Raw genomic sequence first — 26,706 nt, 5'->3', positions numbered from 1 at the left:
AATTACACTGCAAATTAAAAGTTGGCAGATTTATCTCCGTAATTAGAGAAAAATATACAATGCCCTGCTGTGTTTGCACACAGAAAATGTGCATGCTAAGGCCAATTTCTAAGTATCGAATAGATCATTATAGTCTGTATCTCCTGCTTACACATTATATATCCGACATACAATAGCACATGATGTCATTCCTGTGGCTTCTTTTCACAATGCAGTGGTGGACATATATTTGCTATGACATATCATACTAGTTCCAATACATGAAGAACTATTTCCAAGCATTGCTAGAATTAAGTTTCACACTGCTAGAGGAATGACCCTTGCCCCTGTCATGACCTTAGTCTATATCTTAAGAATGAGGCCTACAAGACAGGTTATTTATAGGCCTTTATATTTGTAGAGGTGCATTTACCCCTACATCTGTCTTCCAGAAGACTTTTTGGTGGATGTGACATAATCAGACAGACCATAAAACTTCTAATTCAATATGAGTTGAGGCAATCGTGCAACACTAACATGTAAAACTGGAGAGAGACAAAGGATACTCCATGCTACATATCTGGGGGCATTGTACACTTAGATTTAGCCAAGAAGCTGGGAAAGCTGAACATGAAATCACCAGCTCAAGATTGCAGCTACCAAACAATGACATGCTGCAGAGCATCTCCCCCCTCCTTGCTAATGCCACCTTTACTAGCTAAACAGCTGGATACAAATCCTCCAAAACAAGCACATAAGCAAAAACAGAGAAACCATTTGCTAACCTTTTAGGTTTCTGGGGTGGATCTGTTTTGTCCGAGGCATGATCCTCCTCCTCCTGAAGCCTGGTTTTTCCTTCTCAAAAATGGAGAGCGGTGCTGGCGGAGAGAAGCCTCCATATACCCGCCAAGTGTATCAGTTAATCCAGCAGCTGAACAAGGGAAGGAGAAAAACAACATGAGGAAAGACAAGACTAAGCAGAGCCGGGACACACTGGTCTGGGACTTCACTGCCCTCCCACACCCCATGAAATGGACAGTAGTGCATGTGATCAACACAAATCAGAAAGACAGAATGGAAACTAATAGTAAAAAGGCTGCAATGAATACTAGAGCAGCACATACACAGTGCACACACCTCCTCCAGGGCAATGCAAAACAAAACAGCATCATCCAGCACATGAAGATCTCGCTGGCTGCTCGGATCATTCATGCTTTTATGAATCACATGCGATGTGCACAGCCCACTAATGTGCCAGCTTTACAAATCGGGATGCCTGGTTGTCCTATTGCAACACTGCAAGCAAGTATACTGGGGAGGGAAAGCAAGAGGGAGGGAGAGAGAAAGAAAGCGGGAGAGGAGGAGGGAAGGGGGAGGCAGGGAGACAAGGGGTGACAGGAGAGAGAGAAGGATAACATTAGCTAGGCTGTGAATGAAAGCGCACATGCACACATTCAGAGGGCATTACCAAGCTCAGCAGCACCAGGGGGAGGAAGCCAGTTAGATCATCCTCACACTGCTCAGCTACATAATGCCATCATTTTCTACAGTTATTCAATAGAGCCATGAAGGACCAGCACTATGTACAAATACCTTGACACTTTAACAATCTGAAGGGTGACAGTAGACAACAGAGGGAAGGGGGGGTAATCTCCTAAATGGGATAGCTTTTCACTCTCAGCAGCAAGCGATTTCAGGCAGGCATATCAGAAGCAGAGTGGTATAGCGTGGGTTAATTCTCAGCTCTTGTACTAGAGGATGGATTTAAGGGTTAGTGCTGAGAAAGGCAGGGTGCCATCAGCACAGTCTGGAAACAGAAAGGAGGGTGGGCTTTTACCAGGGCTGGGGACATTCATGGGATGAGAGGGCTGTATCTAGCTGTGGCTAAATTCATGCACTTGACAGCTTGGAAAACGACAAGAGAACATATAGGATGGCTGAAAAATTGCACAGCTAAAAGGGGAAGGAGCTAAGAGAGTGAGAAAATATGAATGAATCTGGAAGGAGGAGCTTGGGGAAACCCCTATGCAACATAGAGCGCCTTACAGGAACCCGAGAGGATTAGAGCTGCGGGGAGACTCTCAGTACATGCTGCTGGCCAGGGCCTCTTAGTCATACACATACTCAGCCGCCTTTACAGAGGACTACACCATTACAACTTACATTTTGGACGTCTAAAACAAACATTAGTCCCATTTGTAAATCAGTTTTGCATATTTTTTGGAATGAACATTTACAAATGACACAAACAGGAGGACACCAATCATCTTGCTGCCTCACAATTGCTATTTTTAGCAATGAATGAAAAATAAATAAAGTAACCTGGGTATTTCTCATTGGCCCCATACAGATTCATTCAGCACAAGTCATCCGCTGAGCTTTGCAGAACAAATGTATTGCAGATATTGCCACTGACTTTAGCTTTTAATTGTCACATTTTCCAAAGGAAATGGATTGAAGTACATACACACCACTACATGGTGGATTCCATTTGCTAGTTTTTTTGTAAAGGGTGTTTTTTCACAGGGTGGAGTTCATGGCTTTAAAAAAGACAAATAATTACAAGCACTTTTGAAGCATTTTTGGGGGCAAATATTAATTTTACAGGTGAAATAAATGTGATAAAATATAATGGCAATGTTTTTATTGCCATTATATTTTATCACATTTATTTCACCTGTAAAATTAATATGAACACACTTTTTTACAAAACAAAACTCCCTAACATTACATATCCACAGCGGAGCCCCCAGTCAATGAGTCTAGTCTGAATCGTCATCAAACCATGTGAACAGTCTCCCACTTATGCATCAAAATCTGTGTGAAAGTGTGCACATACCCTATAGGGCAACATGTGAACGTGGCCAGTATTATCAACTTTAGGCCTCATGCACACACCTGTATATATAGTAGGCATGAGCTAGCCACACAAATGATCACGTCACTGACCTGTACCATGCATGATCATGGTGCTTGTCACTAGTGTGACTGGGCTGGAGAGCTGCTTGCAGCCCGTTTCACCACATGGTCATGTGCATGAGGTTTTGTACAGATTTCCTCAATAAAACACAGTCGTCCCTAGACACAGGCTACGTAGTGACTGTGGTGAACGTGACATTGGTAATATATGATCTGCAATGCTTTGCATATCCAGAAAGAAATTTTGTGTAAAAGGCCAGTTTTAGGTACTGGAAATGCCCACAGTTATCGCATCAGCTAGACAGATCACTAAATAGTGTTGCACTAGAAATGACGTCATCCATTAGACAAGCACCAACACGTCATCACAGATTTCCTTTGTTCTGTATACCTTCAGTACTATCATTATCCACAGTGGGAATGATTAGGAATATCGTACTATGGTTATTTTAAGCTATTTTGGTATAACATTGCAATCCATGTGAGGAAATATGAAGCAGAAATCTGAGCGTCTTTCATTTCAGATGTAAAGATGATTTTCAAGGACAATGAGAGGAGACTGCCTCATTCCCACCTCTCTGCATCGAGTGTTGAGAATGGGAGGGACAATGTGGAGCACCAGGCATTAACACGCTGTCTTCTGGTATGCTAGCTTTCTACTAAAGAATTTGGCAGATCACTGGAGCTTGCAAAAACCCTTTATTCTTTCATACCCTGTGGAATTAAAATGGAGAGGATATCCTGCATTTTGAGAAAGAGAAGGATAAAGGGCCTAGCTTGTACATGTGTGCTCATACCCAATGGGTAACATAGACAACAGCCGATAATGAAGGAACTAACCAACGTACAATCACCCTCTCAGAGTTAACAATATGATGCAGTGCAGTACTCGACGTACAGAAAAACAAAGGACCCTACATTAAACCCATACATTAAATCGAGACCATCTTAAACAAATCAAATGGCACACAATTGTTTTTATGGTCGCCCATCTTCAAAGCAAGGGTTGCATGCTCATGCCAACTCTTGTATTCAATGAAGTGAAGTATTTGCACAGTAAAGTGTTTTTAGTAAGCGAGCTCAAACCCTTAAGTCTGTCAGATTTAAAATTTCCAGTACAAATGAATAAAATCTATTGTCTGCTGTAAAGATGACAATCAATAAAAACAGAGAAAAGATTATACAAGTCTCACTTGGCCAAATGTAGCTATCTGAAGAATGAAGGAAAACAGTTAATGGGTTGTACCTCTAAGCCAAGGATGGGCAATTTATTTTCCCATGGGGTCATACACTTATCTCAGTTCTACCCAATACCTAATGCCCCCTCTCATTACGCTCACATTCATAATGCTCCTGCTCATGTCCCCATCTATAATGTTCCATTTATTAGGCCACCTTTTAAAATGCCTCTCCATTATGCCCCCATATATAGGGCCCCCTGCATTAAACCCCCATTTTTAGTGCATTCAAGACCAAACAAAAAACATACTCTGCTTGCTGGTCTCTCCAGCTGTAGCTGTCCCCTGCCCTGCAATAAGGTGTCTGATGACGTCAATACATTGTTAGCGCTGGCGACGTGCTGTCCCTAGTGGCAGAACAGGGAGTGTATTACTCCCTACTCTGGCATGGCGCTAGCGCACGAGCCATGAGCCTACTACTATACAGTATCCTTCTAGTGCGTGTGACACAAGATCAGCAGCTTACACTGCATAACTGAGCTCCGATCATATGAGCTACTGCAGCGGCTACAAGCTGCAGCAATGAAGAGACAGGGAGAGGCTGCAGCTCAGGGCCCACCAGAGGGCAAAATAGTCCCATAGGGATTTACCTGCATCACATAAAACTGGCTGTACAAGCATCTATGACACTTGTACAAACATTAATGCAACTTTTGGGCATCGCTATCTTGACACCCCCCTATGACATCATTGGAAGACTTGGCTGTCATGGCAACCAATCAAAGGTTTCCATAGCTGTCATTTGTCAATATGCATTACAGTCTGTTGGAGATAGGTTGACTACATTCACAATATACTGCAATACATTTGTATTGTGGTATATTGTAGAAGAGTTCAAGCACCGCAGGGGGGCTGAAATAATAGTTAAAGATAAAAAACAAGTTTCAAAAAAATCTAAAGAAAAAATTCAAATCACCCCCTTTTCCTTGAACACATATAAAAAACAAGTAAAATAAACATCTTAGGTACCACTGTGCCCCAACATGTCAATTATTCCCAAAACAGAAAAAAGTCATCCCATCCTGCAAACAAACACACACATGGCTCTGAAAACTCAGTATTAAAGGACATCTACCACCAGGATGAAGGATTGTAAACCAAGAACACTGACATACTGGTGTGTGCCCCCTGTGGCAGGATCGGTTCTTCTCTTTGCTTATTATGCCCTTGTGTTAAAGAAAAAAAGGTTTTAAGAATTATGCAAATGAGACTGAGGGGCTCCGGGTTCCACTAACATCAGCCTTTTATTATTTAGATAATTTTAAAAGGCTTAAAAAAAAGGGAATAAAAAGATTAAATAAGATCAGATCCTGCCAGAGGGGGCACACACCATTTTGTCAGTGTACTTCATTTACAATCCTTCATCCTGGTGGTAGATGTCCATTAAAAAGTTATGGGTGTCAGAGTCGCCATACTCTGCCACCCATAACTTTTTAATGGACATCTACCACCAGGATGAAGGATTGTAAACAAAGTACACTGACATTATGCAAGGCATTTTTTTTATGCAAAGTTTTTGAATTTTTAAGATACTAAACTATATAAGTTTGGTATCTATGCAAACGTACTGACCCAAAGAATAAAGAGGGGGTGTCAAAATGACCGCACATTGAAAGCTGTAAAAATAAAGCCCATCCAAATATAGCGCAGTTGGGTTTTGTTTTGTTTTTTTGCTAATTCTGCCAAATTTTTTATTTTTGTTCCAGCTTCCCAGTACATTGGACAGAATATTGAATAGTGCCACTAGAAAATACTATTTGTATCACAGATTACAAAGCTATATGAGGGCTTGTTAACGGAAAAATCTAAAACAAACAGCTTGTGGAGAGAGTGTAAAAGGAAATGCAAAAAAAAAAAAACACTGAAAAAATGTGCCTTGAATTAGTCAAAACTGCCAGGCTACGCCGCAAATCCAGGAAAAGGGCTTGCTTTATAATGTGTGGTGCAGAAGGTTGGCACGTTTGGTTTTGTGAGACATGGTACAAGCACTGCGCTGTGAACTAGCCGCCATTTGTGCAGATAGGTTGCGGACTCTTCACATGTTTGTGAGCATGAGACCTAAGTGAGTTTTATGCTCAAGTGATTTACGAAAAATAAAATTCACAAAAAATGTACAAAAGTACACACAGCTTTTAAATTTCAGCCTGATCAAATGTGCTCTTTATACTGAACTACTGGTAAAGGTCCAAATATCTCAACATCTCTCCTAATGAAATGCTAGAAATCGAATGTTCCTATAATATGTCTGCAAGTTAACCCCTTCCCGCACCCTGACGTGATTCTACGTCATAGGATGCGGGTAGTTCCCGCACCTTGACGTAGAATCACGTCATGGCGATCGCCCGGGCTCAGAAGCTGAGCCCTTGCGATCGCCGCAGGATCCCAGCGGTACGCGGTAGCTGGGATCCCGCAGTAACAGCCGGGATCGCGACTATCGCGATCCCGACTGTTTAACCCTATAGACGCCGCGGTCATAGTGACCGCGGCGTCTATGGTGCATCGGTGCGACGATCGGCACCCTCTGTGCAGGGCACGGAGGTGCCGATCGTTGCCATGGCAACCCAGAGGCACGATCAGGTCCCCTGGGCTGCCTATGGCAGCTGCCTGCTAGGATCGTGCACTGTGCACGATCTAACAGTGCAGCTGTCAGCCTATGCAGAATGCATAGGCTGACTATGTCATATGCTGCAATACATTAGTATTGCAGCATATTACAATGAACAAGTGATCAAATGATCACTTGTTCATGTCCCACCCTGGGACAAAATAAAACAGTAAAAAAAAAGTTTAAAAAAAAGGTGCAACTAAAAAAAACTTATTTAAAAAGAATAAAAGTCCCCTTAAGTCCCGTCCCATGCAGTAATCATATAAAACATAAAAAAAGTGAAAATCACCAAAAAACCCACAACATATTGGGTATCACAATGTCCGTAACAACCCGTACAATAAAATAAAATGGTCACTGAACCCGTACGGTGAACGCCGTAAAAAAAAACACAAAAAACCTCACAAAAATTATTACATTTTCACATCTGACCGCATAAAAAGTGCATAAAAAGTGATCAAAAAGTAAAATGTACCCCAACATGATACCAAGAAAACGTACAGCTTGTCCCGCAAAAAATAAGCTCTAAACCAGCGCTGTAAACAAAAAAATATAAATGTTCTGCCCATTGTTACATGGTGATACAAAAACAAGTAAATGTCTCACAAAATGAGTTCTATATTCTGCAAAACAAGTTAACCATAAAAAAGCCATATAAATGGGGTATCACCGTAATCGTGATAACCCATAGAATAAAAATAACACATTATTTTTATGGTACGGTGAACGTCCGAGGAAAAAAATGCTAAAAACCATAAACAAGAATTAATGATTTTTTTAACCACCACCAAGAAAGAGTTAATAAAATCTGATTATTGGCTATTGAGCCCCCCTGTAAATGATGTACCTGAAAAGTGGATCTCATCCACAAAAAAATAATCCCCCATATGTCCAAATTACAAAAAAAATAAACATTTTATAGCCTGTAAGATGTGACATTGCAGATCTGCTCTGAATGGCGCCTCCTTCCGTTCTATGCCCGGCCGTGCGCCCGTACAGCAGTCACCACCACATATGGGGCATCCTCATACTCGGGAGACATTGGGTATCAAACTTTGTGGAGTTTTTTGTCATTTAATACTTTGTGACGGTTTAATTTTTGGCCAAAATGAATATATTGTCTAAAAAAAATGACAGCTTGTAAATTATACCTCCATTTTGTTTTAACCACTGTGAAGCATCTAAAGGGTTAACATACTTCTTAAAGTTGATTTTTTACACATTGAGGGGTGTACTTTCTAAAATGGCATAATTTATGGGGGTTTACTGCTGTTTAGGCCTCTCAAAGTCAGTTAAAGCTGAGCAGGTGCCTCTAAATAAGGGTTTTGGCGTTTTTCATAAAAATGAGAAAAATTGCTCCCAAAATTCTGAACCTCCTAACAACCTAGAAAAGAGAGGGGATGCATAAAACCCTGTGCCGATATAAAGCAAACATTCGGGAAATGTTACTTATAAAGTTACTTGGGTGCTATGACTATCTGCCTGAAAAGCAGAAAATTTTGAACTATGAAAATGAAGAATTTTTAGAAATGTTTGCCAAATTTAAGTTTTTTTCATAACTTAAAACAAAAGATATCATCAAAATTTTTCTATTACTTTGAAGTACAATGTGTGACGGTAAAACAATCTCAAAATCCCCTGGATATGTTAAAGTGTCAAAAAGTTATAACCTCCTATAAATGACACAGGGCAAAATTTTAAAATCAGGCCTGGTCCTAAAGGTCTAAAATGGCATAGACACGAAGGGGTTAAAAACGTTTGTAAATTTATCATTCTGGGCCCCTTTCACACCGGTGACACTGATATACGAGTTTTGAAAATGTACTGAAAAAATGTATACATAGCCAGAGAGCATATTGCTGACACTGTGCTGTGAAGCTACACATAGACTGCGAGCTAAATGACTGATGACTTTACGAAAACAAATAGAGCCTGACACAACTAAATTATCCATACCTACTGCAGGAAAACAATGACACAATAAGGCAAGTGGTCAGCGCTGCTGGGAAGCTGGAACTGAATGGAAAGTCTCAAACAGAACTGATGCAGTCATTTTTACACATATTATTAATCAGGAAACCTACAGGATCAATACATGTCTGTGCCGCAATGCCGAACATCTTATCACTTTTTTGTGCCAGGTTTATGTTGAAAATACAAGACCATGCAAAATAAGATGGACAAAAGTTTTCCCAACTCCAAATAATATTAAGACAAACTGGTGTAACTGGTGACATCCACAGCTTATGAGTCCAGAGTATTCAGGAGCTGAACATGATAACACTATGATTGACAAAGTCGCTTCTGCATATCTCCTCCCCTCTGCCAACACCATAGGGCAGTTGGGTGAAGTATTGCTATTCTCTCAGGCTCTAGCTGGGCCCATAAAATGCTCAAAAAAAAAAAAAAAAAAAATTTCAAACTACCATTATGATTTTCAAATGACAAAAGCCTACAAAAGGTCTGCGAAATCTAATTAACAGTTACACTGTGAAATTTTAGCCAAAAGCTACAGCTGTTATATTTTTCTATCACAATAGCTGTAAGGGTGCAGCCACACGTCACGTCTGGGGCTCAGCCATATCATTTACAAGCATATCCATTGACACACATGCGATCAGTAACCAGAACCCAGTACATCTTGCAATTTAACCCCTTCACTACTCCCATATGGCTATGTTCATCCTATTTGCACATGCCCAGTGCAGAGAGGATGTTTATACATGTCATGAGAGTGGGTAACTCAAACTCCTATATCTCCTGAACCCAGGCACATAGAAACCCAATTCTGGTGACATATTAAAGACACAGCTGATCTAATATGTAGAATTGACAGTATCACAATAGAGGAGGGATGCATTATATGCTAAATTAATGTAGAAGCTTTGTACTAATCTATTCCCCATCCCTTTGGCTTAAAGGGAGTAGAACATTTTTTGACTTTCAGGTGGAATCGGTTTACTCCACACAACAAATTTACCCTGGAACTTTTGAGTTTCCTTCTGACCCACAACTTCTGCCTCTTTGATCGAAAATACTACCACCAGCACGGTGGGGCACGGCCATTGGCAATCCATGTGCACCAATTTATGCCAACCTGCTCCTGGGCAATCCATGTGCACCAACTTATGCCAACCTGCTCCTGGGCTGGTGGGAAGAAACCATGGTGTTCACCGAACAGCGGGCACAAATGGTTGAGAGGGTGGAGTTGTCGTTCAGATATATTGATGATATTCTACTCATATGGAGGGTGGATGAAAAGTCCTTCTGAGACTTTGTGAAAGAACTTAACAACAATTTAATCAATCTGGGCTTCACATTTGAAGTCAGCAGAGGGACCCTCCCATTTCTTGATCTAGAGATCAATAGAAAAAGTGGTGATCTGAGCACAAAGGTTTACAGAAAACCTACCTCCACTAATACACTCTTAAGATGGGAGAGTCATCACCCACTACACCTAAAAGAGTGGTATACCCAAGGGCCAATACTACAGATAACGAAGAAATGGTTCAACTAATGAAGAATTCAGGGCCCAGGCTAAGCATCTCCGGAGAAGATTCAGGGAAAGGGGGTACCCCGATTATGTCCTTAGACGAGAATATAGGTTAGCAATAGAGAAGGACCACAGAGAGCTGCTACAAAAGAAAGAAGGAGCTCCAATAGACAACAAGATTAGACTAATTACAACACTTGACAATGGGGCAAAAGAGGCTTCCAGAATAATACAAAAACATTGGAACATCTCGCTAATGAACCTCGAGATACAAGATGTATTGGGCGAGACCCCACAAGTCCCTTTCAGAAAGGGAACATCACTAAAAGACCATCTGGTCCAAAGTCACTTTATAACCCCACAAAGTACCACATGACTGATTAAAAATACTTTAACCGGTTAAGGACCGGGCCCTTTCCTGTTTTTTCATGTCCATTTTTCACTCCCCACCTTCAAAAATCTATAACTTTTTTATTTTTACACGTAAAGAGCTGTGTGGCAAGCTGACGGCTTGTTTTCTGTGTAACAAATTGCACTTCATAGTGATGGTATTAAATATTCCATGCCATGTACTCGGAAGCGGGAAAAAAAAATCCAAATGCAGTGAAAATGGTGAAAAAACGCATTTGGGCCATTTTCTTGTGGGCTTGGATATTACGGCTTTCACTGAGCGCCCCAAATGACATGTCTACTTTATTCTAGATTTGTATAGGTTTTATAATGTTTTCATACATTTACAAAAATTGAAACCTCCTGTACAAAAATTATTTTTTTGATTTTGCCAACTTCTGGCGCTAATAACTTTTTTATTCTTTGGTGTAAGGAGCTGTGGGTGGTGTAATTTTTTGGGAAATTTGATAATATTTTCAATTATATAATTTTTAGGACTGTACGACCTTTTGATCACTTTTTATAGATTTTTTTATATTTTTCAAAATGGCAAAAAAGTGCCATTTTTGATTTTGGGCGCTATTTTCCGTTACGGGGTTAAACGCATTGAAAAACCGTTATCATATTTTGATAGATCGGGCATTTTCAGATGCGTCGATACCTAATGTGTTTATGATTTTTACTGTTTATTTATATTTATGTCAGTTCTAGGGAAAGGGGGGTGATTTGAAATTTTAAGGTTTTTTATTATAATTTTTTTTTAAACGTTTTTTTATTTTTATTTTTACTATTTTTCAGACTCCCTAGGGTACTTTAACCCTAGGTTGTCTGATCGATCCTATCATATACTGCCATACTACAGTATGGCAGTACCTGGGGATTTTCCTCCTCATTCATTACAATGTGCTATCAGCACATTGTAATGAAGGGGTTAAAACGAAATAGCCTCGGGTCTTCGGAAGACCCGACGCTACCATGGAGACGATCCCAGGTAAGATGGCGGCGCCCATGCGCAGCTATCTTTTTGAGGCTGCCGGCAGCTTTGCCGGCAGCCATCTCTGTGAAAATTCATGCTGGCACCGATCGTGGGTGTTACCGGTAAGCCTTTGCTGCAATATGCAGCAAAGACTTACCGGCTATGGAGAGGGCCCGTGAGCCCTCTCCATGCAGCGTGACCTGACCGCCGCCGTGAATACACGGCGGGCGGTCGCGAAGTGGTTAAACTTTAAATGTAGTGGATGTATTGCTTGCCCTTATATGCAAGCCAGCAAGATTTTCACTTCCACTAATACGGGATGTAGCTATGACGTCAAGCATTTTATCAATTGCAAGACGAGAGGGGTCATCTACAAAATGACATGTAGGTGTGGGATGGAATACATAGGGAAGACCAACAGGAGAGGAGACATATAGGGGAACACTTATTGGACATTGACAAAAACAACAACACATCATTAGCGAGAATCAGAAACATGGAGGTGACACATCGTTCATATCCTTTATTAGTATCAATATAGTGAACAAATGACTCTACAAAAGGAGTCTTATTGGATTTTTGAACTACAGATGTTTAAACTCCAATTGTCACTGTGGCCAATTTTTTTTTTTGTCTGGATCTACAATTATAAAATATACAGTTTCGACTTACATACAAATTCAACTTAAGAACAAACCTCCGGACCCTATCTTGTACGTAACCCGGGGACTGCCTGTAATCTTAAAGAAGGCCATACAAGTAATAAAGATATGATTTATCAATAGTCGATCAAGTATTACAGACAGACCTTAGACAGAGGTGACATCTTCTTATATTCCCCTCAAATGTATGTATGCTTTGGATCTGTAGAATTACAGTATTTCGGAAATGGGTAATTCTTCTTTCATAGTCCCTTCAGTATCATGAGGAATAGCTAAAAGTGTAATACCAAATGAATTTTGCTTTGCTGCATGTTATTTTGAGACCGAATTAATGTTTGGAGATCAATATATTCTTATTTATAATAGTTGGTTGAATATAGACGTAGGGGTGTACAGCTATTTTTGTCTTCATGTCCGTGATATAATTTTTCACGCATTTACCCCCGGCAAGCATGCGCAGACACTCGGGCATTGTGCATTCCACAGATGGACCGCATGACTCTCTATTACACAGGCGCCATAGTCTTCCAGATAGGGATCATGACCACTTCCGATGTGACATATCCTCTTACGGTTAGGGAGACGTAGATGACGCGCTATCTACTCTGGATGGCGCAAATCTCTAAATGCGCCCCACGGATAGCCCGGGGACACTCCCGGTGGCATCCGAAAGGAACGTGGAGATCATTACAGGCAGGTACAAAAACTGCCAACCATCCCATATGCCATAGCACTGGAAGGCGGGGCTTATTGTATGTAAAGAAAATCTCTCCAACATGCCAACGCAAACTAGCCAGGTATATCACTCAGAAAATGAGCATCTAACTTCTCTGGGCGAACAACCACGGAAGGTCTGTGTGCAACCTTAAAGGACACTTGTCATCAGGTTTTCTGTCACCTCTACCTGTTGGAGCAGCTCACAAGGATCCCATCCCAACCTTTATCTAGTCATTTCATACATTAATTGTTATAAAATCATCTTTTCTTTATTATGTAAATGAGGCTGGTCACATGGTCAGAGTTTGTTTTTTCTCCCTCCCCCCGCCTTGGAGTTTTTCTAGTCTTAACTAGTCTCCTGGTGATTCACCCCAATTGGTGATGAAACGCAAAGGGAAGTGCATATTTGCTACAAGAATAGATTTGGCTTTGTTTGTTTGTACATAAATAGGAGAATCTCCCCTTTAATAACCAGAGATATCCACCTTTAAATTTTTACCCCCCAAAAAATTAGATTTTTATGTATAGCTCTCTATTTACAATTGCAACTTTAAGAGTGGATATCTCCGGTTCTGTGAAGGATCATACACAATCCTTATAAAGGGGTGACTCCTGTTTAATATGACATTAATATGACATAGAAATTGTGGAGAAAGGGTTCATGAGATATAGGCGTTTTAAGCGCGCCCCCCTCCTGTCTGTCAGCTGAAGGCAGGATGTAGAAGAAGCTGCAAGAAAGACTTACCGTGTATACTCGAGTGTAAGCCAACCCGAGTATAAGCCGAGACGTCTAACTTCAACACAAAAAACTGGGAATACCTACTGACTCGAGTATAAGCCGAGGGTGGGAAATGCATTGGTCACAGCCTCCCATTCTATATAGTCTGCCAGCCCCTGTAGCATACAGCCTGCCCAGCCCCTGTAGCATACAGCCTGCCCAGCCAGAGGAGTGGAAGAACCCGAAGAGGATCCAAAGGACCCCAAGGTGGCACCGGAGCATCAGAGACAGAAGAGGACCTACAGGTGACGTCAGAAAGGCGAGTTTTGACTTTATTTATTTAGTTGACTCGAGTATAAGCTGAGTTAGGGTTTTTGAGCACAAATTTTGTCCTGAAAAACTAGGCTTATACTCGAGTATACTTTCACTTTGCAGAACTACATGCAACCTCTTTAGCTGAACATGGGAAAGGGTGATGAAATGATGCTGTACATAGGTAGGTAACATTTTTAATCAGTTTTGCTACTTTAAAGAAGTAGGGGGCCTACCCCCTGTGCTGCAGGGCGCAGTTATGATAAAACAAAATAAGAGTCTTTCCCCATACTGTTCTCACAAAATTTTACCACAAAAAAAAAAAAAAAAGTTGACTCTGATATATGCCTAGGGTGGAAAATGCAGCTGCTACCTCACTAATAAAATGTCCAGTAGCAGCCGCACCTCATTAATGAATTGTCCACAGCAGAAACCCCCCCTCCCCCATTAATAAAATGTCCACAGCAGTGGCCCCATTTAATGAAATGTTCACAGCAGAGCTCCCCCCCAAAAAACAACTGGGCGTGGCAATCATTGGTAGCCTTATCATTAGTGATGAGCAGACACGTAGGCCCACTTTTATTAAAATGTTTGCGCCAGTTTTCTGTATAACTTTGCACTGAAAAGGATGTGCAATCTGCTTGCACATGTATTTAAAAAAAGAAGTGTCTAGTTTTGTGTCTGACAAGACAGGAAAAATGTGCACCAAGTTTGCGCCACAATTCTGCAGCGTGAACAAAGTGACCCAAAAACAAAATGATGCACACTCCCAGAGCAGTGCAGGGGGCGCTAGATTAATTTAGACCGTGCGCCAGTTTTGACTAATTTGGCACATTCCACAGGCAGTTTTGATAAATGTGGGCCATAGAAGTTAGGGCTCGACTGAATCTGAAATTCTGTTTGGGCCCAGGCACCAAACCTGGACCCAAATCACACCCCAGTAACACTGCTGACACTGCTTGTAGGTGTTAACTGTTTAAATGCTGCCCTGCCAGGAATTTCTGGAAACCTTTTTTGCCAGAGCTACCTTTACAATTTTGACACGTACAAATAAAACCGAAATTACAGCATAGACAATTCTCCTAAACCCCAGTAAACTGTATTTTTTCTGAAAGCAGATGCTATAGATTCAAACTGAGTATACAATTAAAAAGAATGCATAAAAGTTTACTTTGATGGCAAAAAATGTGCCCCAAACAGTAAATAATTTGTTTCACACCTCCCAAATGTAATAGATGAACATGTGCAGAGTTTATAGATACCTCATAGTCATCTTAAAACGTTAAATATAACACAAAGTAAAAAAACAGCCTCCCATGTATACAAATAAAACTTGTTAATTATTACACAAAACAACCTTCATGCCACTTTGCAGAAAACAGTTATAAAATGCAAAAACTACATGATGATTTACATTTCCAATAAAATATGTACAAATCCAGACTACTTATTTAAAGAAAATGTACTTTCCTAGAAACAGTACGATGCAAGTAGTTCATACATACATGTGTATACAAGCGGTCCCCTACTTAAGGACACCCAACTTACAGACGACCCCTAGTTAAAGACGGACCCCTCTGCCCACTGTGATCTCTGGTGAAGCTCTCTAGATGCAATATATATGTGTGAAGAACACATTGCAGATGTATTTAAACATCTGCAATTTGTTCTTCACACACATATATATTGTTCTTCACATGCTATTTTGGCCGCACCGTTCCGCGCGTATCTCCCGACAAGTAAGCAGATGTGCCGAACATCTGTAATCTATTCTGCACTGTGTTCTGCACTGTGTTTTTCTCTTAAATGATCCTGTGGTCACTGTTTTCACTGTGTTCACTGGTTTTATTCTATTCTTCACTGTTCTTCACATCTGCTAACTTGTCGGGAGATAAAATACATGGGGAACAGTGAAGAATAGATCGCAGATGTTTGCAACTTATCAGAAGACATTATTTTTCAATTAAATAACACATTTTAATCCCAAACCATGGTCCCTTTGAAAAATGCTTGAGTCTCCCATTGACTCGCGCGTGAAAAATGCGCCGAAAACGCAAAAAAAACGCTAACAACACGTGCGTGAAAAACGCAAAAACGCTAATTACTCCAAGGAAAAATGGAACAAAAACGCAGCCAAAAACTTCAGTTTTTCACGCATTGCACCCTGACGTGAAACGCAACGCTAGTGTGGAAGAGGCCTTACACAACAGTAACCCATATAAAAACTACATATCCATAAACCAAGCTAATGAGATAACAAAGGTCACTTTTAGATATGTGGAATATGTGCACCATTGTATTAGCAACACAATAACGGAACCTTCCACCTTCCATAAGAATTTAACCCCTAGGGGACACAGCCTATTTTGGCCTTAAGGACGCGGCCCCATTCTTCAAATCTGACCTGTGTCACTATAAGTGGTTATAGCTTTGGAACGCTATGAGATATCCAGGGGATTTTGAGATTGTTTTCTCGTGACACATTGTACTTCAAATTAGTTTAAAAATTTGGATGATATCTTTTGTGTTTAGTTATGAAAAAAAACAAAATTTGGCAAAAATTTGGAAAAATTCTTTATTTTCAACGTTCTAAATTCTCTAATTTTGATGCAGATAGTCATAGCTCCCAAATAAATTTATAACTTACATTTCCCAAATGTCTGCTTTATGTTGCCATGGTTTTTTAAGATTCCACATATTTTACTAGAATGTTATGAGGCTCAGAATTTAGGTATCATTTTTCACATTTTTTGTAAAATCACCAAAACCCGCATTTAGATGGACCTGCTCAACTTCTAATTGACACTGAGAGGCCTAAATAATAGTGAGACTCATAAATTACCCCATTGTGGAAACTACACACCTCAACGTATGAAAAACCACTTTTAAGAAGTTTGTTAACGCTTTACGTGTTTTATAGGGGTTAAAACAAAATGGAGGTGCAGTCTGCAAATTGTAATATTTTTTCACAATACACTCATTTTGGGTGGAAAATTAAACATTTACAATGGATTAAATGAATAAAGGCTCCACAAAGTTTGATACCCAATTCCTCCCGAGTACACCGATACTCTATATGTGGTGGTAACCTGCTGTATGGGCGCACGGCCGGGCATAGAAGGGAAGGAGGCGCCATCCAGAGCAGATTTTCTATGTCACATTGTACAGGCTATAATTTTTTTTCTTTTTTTTTAATGTGGACCTATAGGGGCTTATTTCTTTTGCCACATGAGATGCACTTTTCTGGTACGTAATTTGGGGGAATCTATAGGCTAATTGGTGAGATTTTATTAACTCTTTGTTGGTGGAGGAAATCATCACTTTTCAGGAAGATTTTTATGGGTTTTTTTTTTTGCCCGTTTACCATACCATAAAAATAGTATATTATTTTTATTCTATGGGTCGCCACGATTACAAAAAGACCTCATTTATATAGATTTTTTTATTTTTTTCCCATTTTTACTGCATAAAAAGTAATTTGGCAAAAATGTTGTTAATTTTAGCATCACCGTCTTTCATATGCATAACTTTTTTATTTTTTGCCTCACAAATCTGTTTAAGGGCTTATTTTTTGCGAGAAGGATTGTTCTTTTTAGTGGTCTTATTTTAGAGTGCATAACATTTTTTAAATCCCTTTTTAGAGCATTTTTATAGGGTATTAATTGAAAATGATCTTTTTTCTGGAGCTTTTTTTTGTTTTGTTTTTTACGGGGTTCACTTTGCGGATCTAATAACGATTCTGTTTTATTATGCAGATTGTTACGGACGCAGGGATACCAAATATGTGGGGTTTTGTGTATTTTATTCAATTGTACTGAATAAAAACCAATTTGGAGAAAATCTTGTTCATTTTAGCATCATCATCTTTTCATATGCATAACTTTTTTATTTTTCGGCTGAAAAATCTGGTTAGGGGCTTATTTTTTGCGAGAAGAGTTGTTCTTTTTAGTGGGCTTATTTTGGAGTGCATAACATTTTTTAAATTACTTTTTAGAGCATTTTTTGGTAGGGTATAATTAAAAATTATCTTTTTTCGGAACGTTTTTGCGGTTTTTTTTCTACGGCGTGTACCGTGCGGGTCCAGTAACGATTCTGTTTTATTATACAGATTGTTACGGACGCGGCAATACCAAATATGCGGGGTTTTTTGTGTTTTTGTGTTTTTTATTCTTTATTAAGTGTTTTTATGGGAAAGTGACATTTTAGGGGCTTATATTTTTATGTATTTATTTTTTATTTATTATAATGTGTAGTGTTAAGTGTTTTTGCATATTTTTACTTATACATACTTGAACTTAAACCAGTGATGCTCTGATCGCTGGTTTAAGTTCAATACACTGCTCTACAATACTATTTTATTGTAGAGCAGTGTAAACTGTCTGAGCAAGCTTGCGCATGCTCAGACAGTTTACAGCCAGACCCGGAAGGGGTCTGGCTGCCATGGAGACCGGGCAGCTCCGGGGCACATGCCAGTCCTCGGAGCTGCCCAGAAGTGGATCGGATCCCCCGGTAAGCGGCGCGGGGGATCCGATCCACAGCTCAAACACACTTACACGCCGCGGTCATGTTTGATCGCGGCGTGTAAGGGGTTAACACCCGCGATCGGAGCCGGCTCCGATCGCGGGTGTTAGCGCAGGCTGTCAGCTGTACTAGACAGCTGACAGCCGCTGCTTCTGGTACCGGCTCCGTTCGTGAGCCGGTGCCAGAAGCAGGACGTTATAGAACGTCCCCGTGCGCTTAACATGTAGCCACGGGGACGTACTATAACGTCCTGGTGCGCCTAGGGGTTAAGAACGCCATAACATAGGTATAAATAATGGAGGGAAGGTGTGAAATAAAAAGAACAAAAAAACTTTATTTAGTAATGTGAGTTTTTCGTGTTAAATATAACTTTTTAGACAAGTTCTGAGTCACGGTGTTAATATGCAATCACATTAGAAGAAGAGGATCGAATGTTCATCCTCTTGCTCTAATTACATAAAAAAGATCACGCAATATCTGACAATCAGAGAGGAAGTTTGCTCTGAGATCGTTCTGGGTAGGGGACGGTTAATAACATGAACAATAGTTAGGCTGGGTTCACATCTTGTTTCTTGTATACACTCAGCGGATACATCAGGAAAGCTCCCGGCGCATACGCCGAGTGTACACATTGACATATACTGACAGATGGAGACATAGTTGTTGCCTCGATCTGCTCAGTATCTGCAGAAAAAGTCAATCTACGTCTTTCAATCCTGCTACCTCCTATGAGCTGTGAGAAGCTTCACTGTGCACCCTCCTTTAAGCTTCTCCCAGCAGCCTGCAAGCTAAGAGTCTGGAGAGAACACTTCAGAGTTCTATAACTTTGAATCACTGGCACGTAGAATCTCCTATTTCATATAAATCTAGGATTGTGTTTCTATGTGCCAGGGAACTGGAGATATTAAAATATTAACTGTTAAAGTGTAGTAGCGAGTGATTCTTTATATATTGCACCCAAAATTTTAAGAAAGAGGAGATAATAGTTGTCAGGGATACAAAGTTTTGAATCCAAGATGTATCAGATATATCCTTGGGCACAGAGGTGCCATCCTGTCAGGAATATGAGATTAAGCCTTTACCTGCCACTGAATTAACAGTTAATGTCTGGAAACTGCGCTAGCAGGCATTACCGGTGGTGATTTGAGTTGGAGGGCTGAGCCCTCTCCATAGCCGGTAAGTCTTTGCTGCATATTACAGAAAAGGCTTACCGGTAACACCCGCGATCGGTGCCAGTACAGCCAGTAGCGGTGTTTTCCCGCTGATCGCCACCGGCGTCTTCAAAAAGATGGCCGCGCTCTGTCACCATGGTAGCCTCGGGTCTTCCAAAGACCAGAGGCTACTTTGGGTTAACCCATGCATTACAATGTGCTATCAGCACATTGTAATGTATGAGGAGTAAAATCCCCATACTGTAGTATGGCAGTATATGATAGGATCGTACAGACAACCTAGGGTTAAAGTACCCTAGGGAGTCTGAAAAATAGTAAAAAAAAAAAAAAAAAATTATAACAAAAAAAACCTAAAAACTCAGATCACCCCCCTTTCCCTAGAACTGATATAAATATAAATAAACATTAAAAATCAAACACACATTAGGTGGCGCGGCGTCCAAAAATGCCCGATCAAAATATAATAATGTTTTTTCACTGCGTTTAACCCTGTAATGGAAAATCGTGTCCAAAGTCAAAAATGGCACTTTTTTACCATTTAAAAGTTAAAAATTCTATAAAAAAGTGATCAAAAGGTCGTACAGTCCTAAAAATGATAACATTGTAAACGTCATCAAAATCCCCCCCCCCCCCCAAAAAAAAACGACACCTCCCATAGCTCCGTACAGCAAAATCCCCCCAAAAATGTTTGCACAGGAGGTTTTAATGTTTTTAAATGTATGAAAACATTATAAAACCTATACAAATTTGGTATTCCCGTAATCGTACCGACCCAAAGAATAAAGTAGACATGAAATTTGGGGCATACAGTGAAATCCGTAAAATCCAAGCCCACAAGAATACGGCAAAAATGCGTTTTTTTACCAAATTCACTGCATTTGGAATTTTTTTTCTGCTTCCCAGTACATGGCATGGAATATTAAATCCCACCATTTTGATGTGCAATTTGTCATGCAGAAAATAAGCCATAACACAGCTCTGTAAATAAATAAAAGAGTTATAGATTTTCGAAGGTGGGGAGTGAAAAATGAAAATACCAAAAAGGGTTGCGGCGTTAAGGGGTTCACAATGAAGCAAACGCCCGTCACTAACACCCTGCTAGCACCGATCGCAGGTGTTAACCCTTTGATCGCAATCGGCGGCATTAACGAGCCGGCGGCGCCGCCATCTTGACGATCCGTTGCCATGCCTCAGGTTACACAAAGATCCTAGGCTATCATGTTTTAGGCTACCATGTATTCATGCATTAAAGGGATATTCCAGGAATCAGCATAATTCATATACAAATGGGTACTCAAAATTAAGCTAATGTGTAATTAGTTGTTATTTAAAATTTTGCTCCCCTGAGCAGAAAATGCTGGTGACATAGACTATAATGAAGAATTAAAAGGCCACTGGCCCTTTAATCAGTCCGTTAATTTCCTCAGCAGACACAGGACAGAAGATGGCCACTGGTCACATGTTCACATCACATGTCCTGCACCAGCCTGGACAGGTCATGTCATCACCACTACGTTTGGCTGTAGTCGATTGGTTGCAGTGCATCCAGTATGGTCAGTGTTGTGGAGATGTTCAGGGATCTCAGTTACACATAATTACTATGGTAACAGAGCAGCACAGTCTGTTACATCATCACTGTTAGCAGAGCATAAGTGGTAGGAGGAGTTACTGAGAACTAAAGGATCATGGAACTTGTAGTTTCCAGTGGCGGCCATCTTAGTGATAACTCCACCTACTTTAGAGAGGCCATAAATTTTGTAAATCATAAAATCAAAGTATTTAAGCTCCATTTTGTGACTAATGACATTGATTATTGTTGTATTCATTTATTTATATCATCATGGGTTTTTGTGGCAGACGTTCATATTCCCGGAATACCACTTTAATTCATGCATAGATAATTTATATGTAAGGCCCAAATTGGTTAAGCACAAAATAAGTGCCATTCCTGTATTTTGTTGATAGAGTAACCTATCCATCTGCAAAATTACCCAATTATAAGGTCAACACAGAGTCAGGGAGGAGGGTCATATGACCCCATCATGTGACATGGGAAGATCCAGAAGGAACCAAGATCACAGAATGATAAAATATTATATAGAACGGCGAAATTGGCAAATAAAAATTGTAAACACAAAATCTCACAATCTATGCATATTTAGCAAAGCAGCAAGTTGGCGAACTCATAAAAAAATATATAATGTGAGATACGATCAAAACATATTTTAGACAGATCAACAAACCGGTCAAAAAAAAATTTGAATCATAACGCAATTTTACATTATCAGATACAGACAAATTGCCCAGTATAATAATAATTCCTTTGTCACAGATTACACAGCGCTGCACAGAGCTTGCCAAATGAGTTTACAAGAGACAATGTCGAAACAGAATAATCAACAAGGAATAACAAGGTCTCAGCATAGTTTACTATTGGTATTGCACAGACACAGTAGTAGCTTTCCTGGAAACAGTTATCAAATTTTGGGTTAAACATGGCGCTATATGGAACCACTTTACAGCAGCACTCAGTAGTAAACCATAATGTCTCTGCATACGTCTGTGCTAGTGCAGGCGGCCCCCAACTAACAGATAACTCCTAGTTACATACAGAGCTCTCCGGTGACTGTGACCTTATTCTCAGGCTGCACTGATCAACTGCAAGAGTTATCAAAGGTGGTTGCAATAAAGATTTATTGTAAATCTTTGTTCCCTTGAGAACCCAAATTTTTGAAAATTCTAAAGTTTTACTTAAAGTATAGCTGTTCTGACTTGCATACAAATTCAACATAAGAACAACCCTAAAGGACCTCTCTTGTACATAACCCCAGGACTACATGTAGTCCTACAACGTGCTCTGCAATGATCCATTAACTCTGCCAAAGAATATATGCAATCAGGTCAGCTCACATGACATAAATATGGCACATAACATTACACATTGTCTACAACACAGGCTCTTGAATGACCTACATACATACTAGCAGCTCCTTTCGATTACAAACCTACTTCTAAACTAAATTTTAACTGATTAAGTAGGTGTAAAAAGTCTCTAAATCATAATTCATCAATGTATTCAAATGCATTATAATTTTCTGCAACAATTATCTTAGAATGTCTTCACATTGTCCCAAATTTGTCACAGAAACTAACATTAAAATGGCTTGATTTTCCAGCATTTACGTTCAGATGCATAAAGAAAATCTAACTATATCCTAGAAAATTTGGTTGTACCAAAGCAGAAATACAAAACAAAATGAAAATTAAAGGAGACAAGCAAGTGCAAGGCATTCGGTATGACCTTGCTGTGCTGTGACACGGTCCTCTGCATTGTGTTCGTGCTGGGGGAGGTAGGAAGGACTGCATTTACAGTCTGACACTATAAAAGCTTTTGGCAGGCCTTTAGTCATGTGATTCTGTGGTGGAGGGGCAGTCAGGGGGATCCGTCTGGTCCTGCCCACTGTCTATTGCCTAAGCTTTCCAATGACGTCACTGGGCTTCCCCTCCCCTCTGCACTCCTAGCACTCCCTCCCACAACCAGACAATCTTTACCAAGGGCCCACTGAGGGAGGATTATAGTTCAGGATATGTTAGTCTTAACCATTTTAGAAATCTTCTAAATTTACAATTTAACAGCCTACATTTATTAGCCAAAAGTATTTAAATGCAAAACAAACAGATGTGAAACATGAGGTTCACTTCACAAATCTGAGAATCACATGAAAGTTTTCTCCATGTTTTCTGGCCAAAGAGCTTGTAAGCAACTAGCACATGCAGCATTATATGACAAGAGGACCCATGGCACAGACCCGTATTACCCATGAACCAACACTTCTGGAGAATCTTTTTCTCTAGCACAGCTGGCAAATTACACAAAGATTTCTATCAAAGGAACCATTTATTTCAAGACTACATGCACTCAGATGTTGTGCAATATGGGCATTAAAAGGGGGAAAGTTTGTCGCCTGTACTACACAAGTGGACATCAGCAGGTGCATACACTTTAGTTCTTTAATGGAGAAAAAAAGTAGTTACAACAATAGACATGTCAGGAGCGGTAACATAGACGCCATTGCCGTCTATGGGGATGTATTTTCGTCCCCCCAGACGGTTGTGTGAATGAGGCCTTAGGCTGCATTCACACTGGCGCAAGCGGGACGTATATACGGCAGATGTATATACGGCCGATATACGTCCCCCATAGACGGCAATGGGTGCAAAAAAAATAAATAAATAATCAAGTATAAACCTGGGGTGGGAAATGCATTGCTGCCTTCGCCCAGTATACAGCCAGCCCATGCCCCAGTATATAGCCAGCTCATGCCCCAGTATATAGCCAGCCCATGCCCCAGTATATAGCCAGCCCATGCCCCAGTATATAGCCAGCCCATGCCCCAGTATATAGCCAGCCCATGCCCCAGTATATAGCCAGCCCATGCCCCAGTATATAGCCAGCCCATGCCCCAGTATATAGCCAGCCCATGCCCTAGTATATAGCCAGCCCATGCCCAGTATATAGCCAGCCCATGCCCCAGTATATAGCCTGCCTGCAAACATCATAGCCTGTGCACCCCCAGCGTGCACGGACCATACTCAAGTATATATACAGTAAAACCTTCTCTACAACTTTAAAAGAAACAAAATTGCCAATTGCAGTTGATCAAAAAGAGATAATATTCGACAGGCGACATTCCCACCACATTTAGCCCTCTGTTGTAAGAAAACAATAGGTGGATACCGGACCAGCAGCCAATGTTCAGGTTGTTTCCCATAGTGATGTAAATGTCCTTATATAGACAGTGACATCACAGGGAACCTCCCTAAGTGTTCACTCAGTGGAGCTCAGGGGTTGATACAATAGTTTGCATCCACCAACCCATAGGCTCCAGGGTCCCCGATGGGCACAGACAACCCCCAGTTGCCCAAAGGCAAAAAACCATGCCTATGACTGCCAGATTATGTCCATGGATAGGTTTCACATATACACCAGGTGCATTCCTGGCGTATATGCTGACCTTATGAAGAAAGCTCCATGTGAAGGCAGCCTTACCCTGTGTTCACACACCGCATTTAAATTGTGCTTAGAAACGCAATCCAAGCACAGCAGAAGGTGCTTCTCCTAATCGCATTTGTGTGTTTTAGATCTAAATAAGGAACAAACAACATTAACCCCAGTGGTAATTCCTCAGCAATTCCGCCAGCATCAGAAATCAGTGATTTTGTGGCGGCATTGCAAAGGTTGATTTCCACACCATGTTCTGCTGCAATTCAATTAAAATTAAATTACATTCTGCAGATCATAAATCCTTAACGGAAAGCCGTTTTTACGCATTGCGTGTATCGTCAGTAATGCCATACACTACTCTGCTACTGTAAACTGCTTTACAGCAAATTTGCACAAACTACACTAAAGAGTAGGCGGACATGAGGCTACATGTTGCCTCTTTGCTCCTCCTACCCTGAGATCTTCGGCGCACAGCTCCTCGTAGCTGCGTGCCCTCATCCAAGAAGCTAGAGTTCTGCGCATGCGCAGTAGCTCCGGCTTTGATGCTATCGCTGCAGCCAATAAGCGGCTGTGTAAATTACATGCTGCATATAGGCCACGCTTATGGTCATGTGCTCCCGCAGCACGCATCGCCGGGAGTAAATGGAGGTAAGTGCACTTTATTATGTTACTTCCTGGCATCTGGGAGACAAATTTGAAAAAAAAATTATATAACTCAGTTAATAAGTTATTTCATCAGTTTTTTGTGTCCATTACTGTGAGCCAAAACCAGTCAAATATCGGGTCAAAATCTGCCTTTGGGCTTTGTGGAGCAGGATTTTGATGGAAATTGCCTCTATTCTGAAAAGCTTCTGCCAAAATTCTACCCAAAATATGGGGCAAAGTGCTGCAAGTGGGCACTACAGACCTGGGGCACTCTTCCACTTAAGTGAACTAGAGAACAATTTTAGCACAGATTTTCTTGACAGAAGCCGCACAGATGAAGAAATGGCCCCTAGTTAACCTTTTTTCCTGAGTGACAGAGCCAGAACAATGCCGGCTTCCCATACGCCTCCTGTGTCAGCCATTCACATGCAGAACAAGTGACAGACGACGCGCTTCCTCCTTCCGTCACTACAGAAAGTCCCTGAACTGACGTATGTTGGAAATCCCTCAGTGCCCTCCCTCACAGCCATGCTACACATAAGGGCAGCGGAGATCCCGGAGGTTCCTCTGCGACCATGTAGTCTGCCCTGACACCACTCCCTGGCTCACACGCACACCCCAAACTCCTAGCAGAGAGTCACCCGCGAGGCAGTGAAGGGGTTACACTCTGCTCCCCCCAGACACAGCGCAAGAAGCGTCATATACTCACCAGAGCGAGCACGGGGTTTCCCGCACAGCCCCTCACACAGGAGCTGGAGATCCCGGCCCCCTCCCCTTGCTTAGAACTTGAAGAAGTCCCGGGTGAGGGACAGGAAGTGAAGACAGATAAGGTGATGTGTCTGCAGTCCAGGCCGGGCACAGCTACTGCTCATGTACTTTCCATTAGTTTTCTATGCTTTGTCATTTATTGTGAGAGGAGGGATCCCTGCTGCTCCACTGAGGAGGGCGAGCATGGGGTGGAGCAAGGGGCTGGACCGGGGAGCTACAATGTGCCGGCCCGCCGAGGAATCCCCTCACACACAGCGCAGGGTGACATCCCGCCAGCGCCTCACACATGACATGAAGGAGGGGAGGGAAAGCCACACTACATACATAGCTAGGGAAATGCCTCCGTGCTAAATGCTCAGACATTCTCTATTCAAGTCACACACCAAATGTAATGTGACGTTCCGGCACACATGGCCTTTATCAGACCCCCTGTGTTTTAAATATAATATAGGTGTTTTAATATAATATATTTGGCCGGCACTGTCAATAAGCCCCGCGCGGCCGCAGCCACTGTCAGTGCAGCTCGACCGGCCATGTGAATAAGCCCCGCGCCGCTGTTAGGCTATATATGAGCACCGCTCACCCC

General features: G+C 41.1%; 1 protein-coding gene across 6 annotated transcripts in view; it reads right to left on the bottom strand.

Moving 5' to 3' along the window:
* The window catches only part of HIVEP1 (HIVEP zinc finger 1), a 121,835-nt gene extending 95,484 nt beyond the window's left edge, over positions 1-26,351 (bottom strand). Inside the window, exons 1-2 of one of the 6 annotated variants that reach the window (XM_072152599.1) lie at positions 26,062-26,351; positions 765-910 (exon numbers count right to left, since the gene is read on the bottom strand). In XM_072152599.1, the coding sequence (XP_072008700.1) occupies positions 765-804 (40 nt within the window). In that variant the 5' untranslated portion in view covers positions 805-910; positions 26,062-26,351. Of the gene's footprint in view, positions 1-764; positions 911-1,116; positions 1,378-23,003; positions 23,099-25,710; positions 25,772-26,061 lie in introns of those variants that run through there. The other 5 variants (XM_072152601.1, XM_072152600.1, XM_072152606.1 and 2 more) reach the window with 5 other exon arrangements.
* Between the last annotated feature and the right edge of the window lie 355 nt (positions 26,352-26,706).

This window comes from Engystomops pustulosus, chromosome 5 (genome assembly GCF_040894005.1).
Source record: "Engystomops pustulosus chromosome 5, aEngPut4.maternal, whole genome shotgun sequence".
NCBI lineage: Eukaryota > Metazoa > Chordata > Amphibia > Anura > Leptodactylidae > Engystomops > Engystomops pustulosus.
The sequence above is the reverse complement of the archived record's forward strand: the minus strand, read 5'-3'. Positions and strand labels throughout refer to the sequence as shown.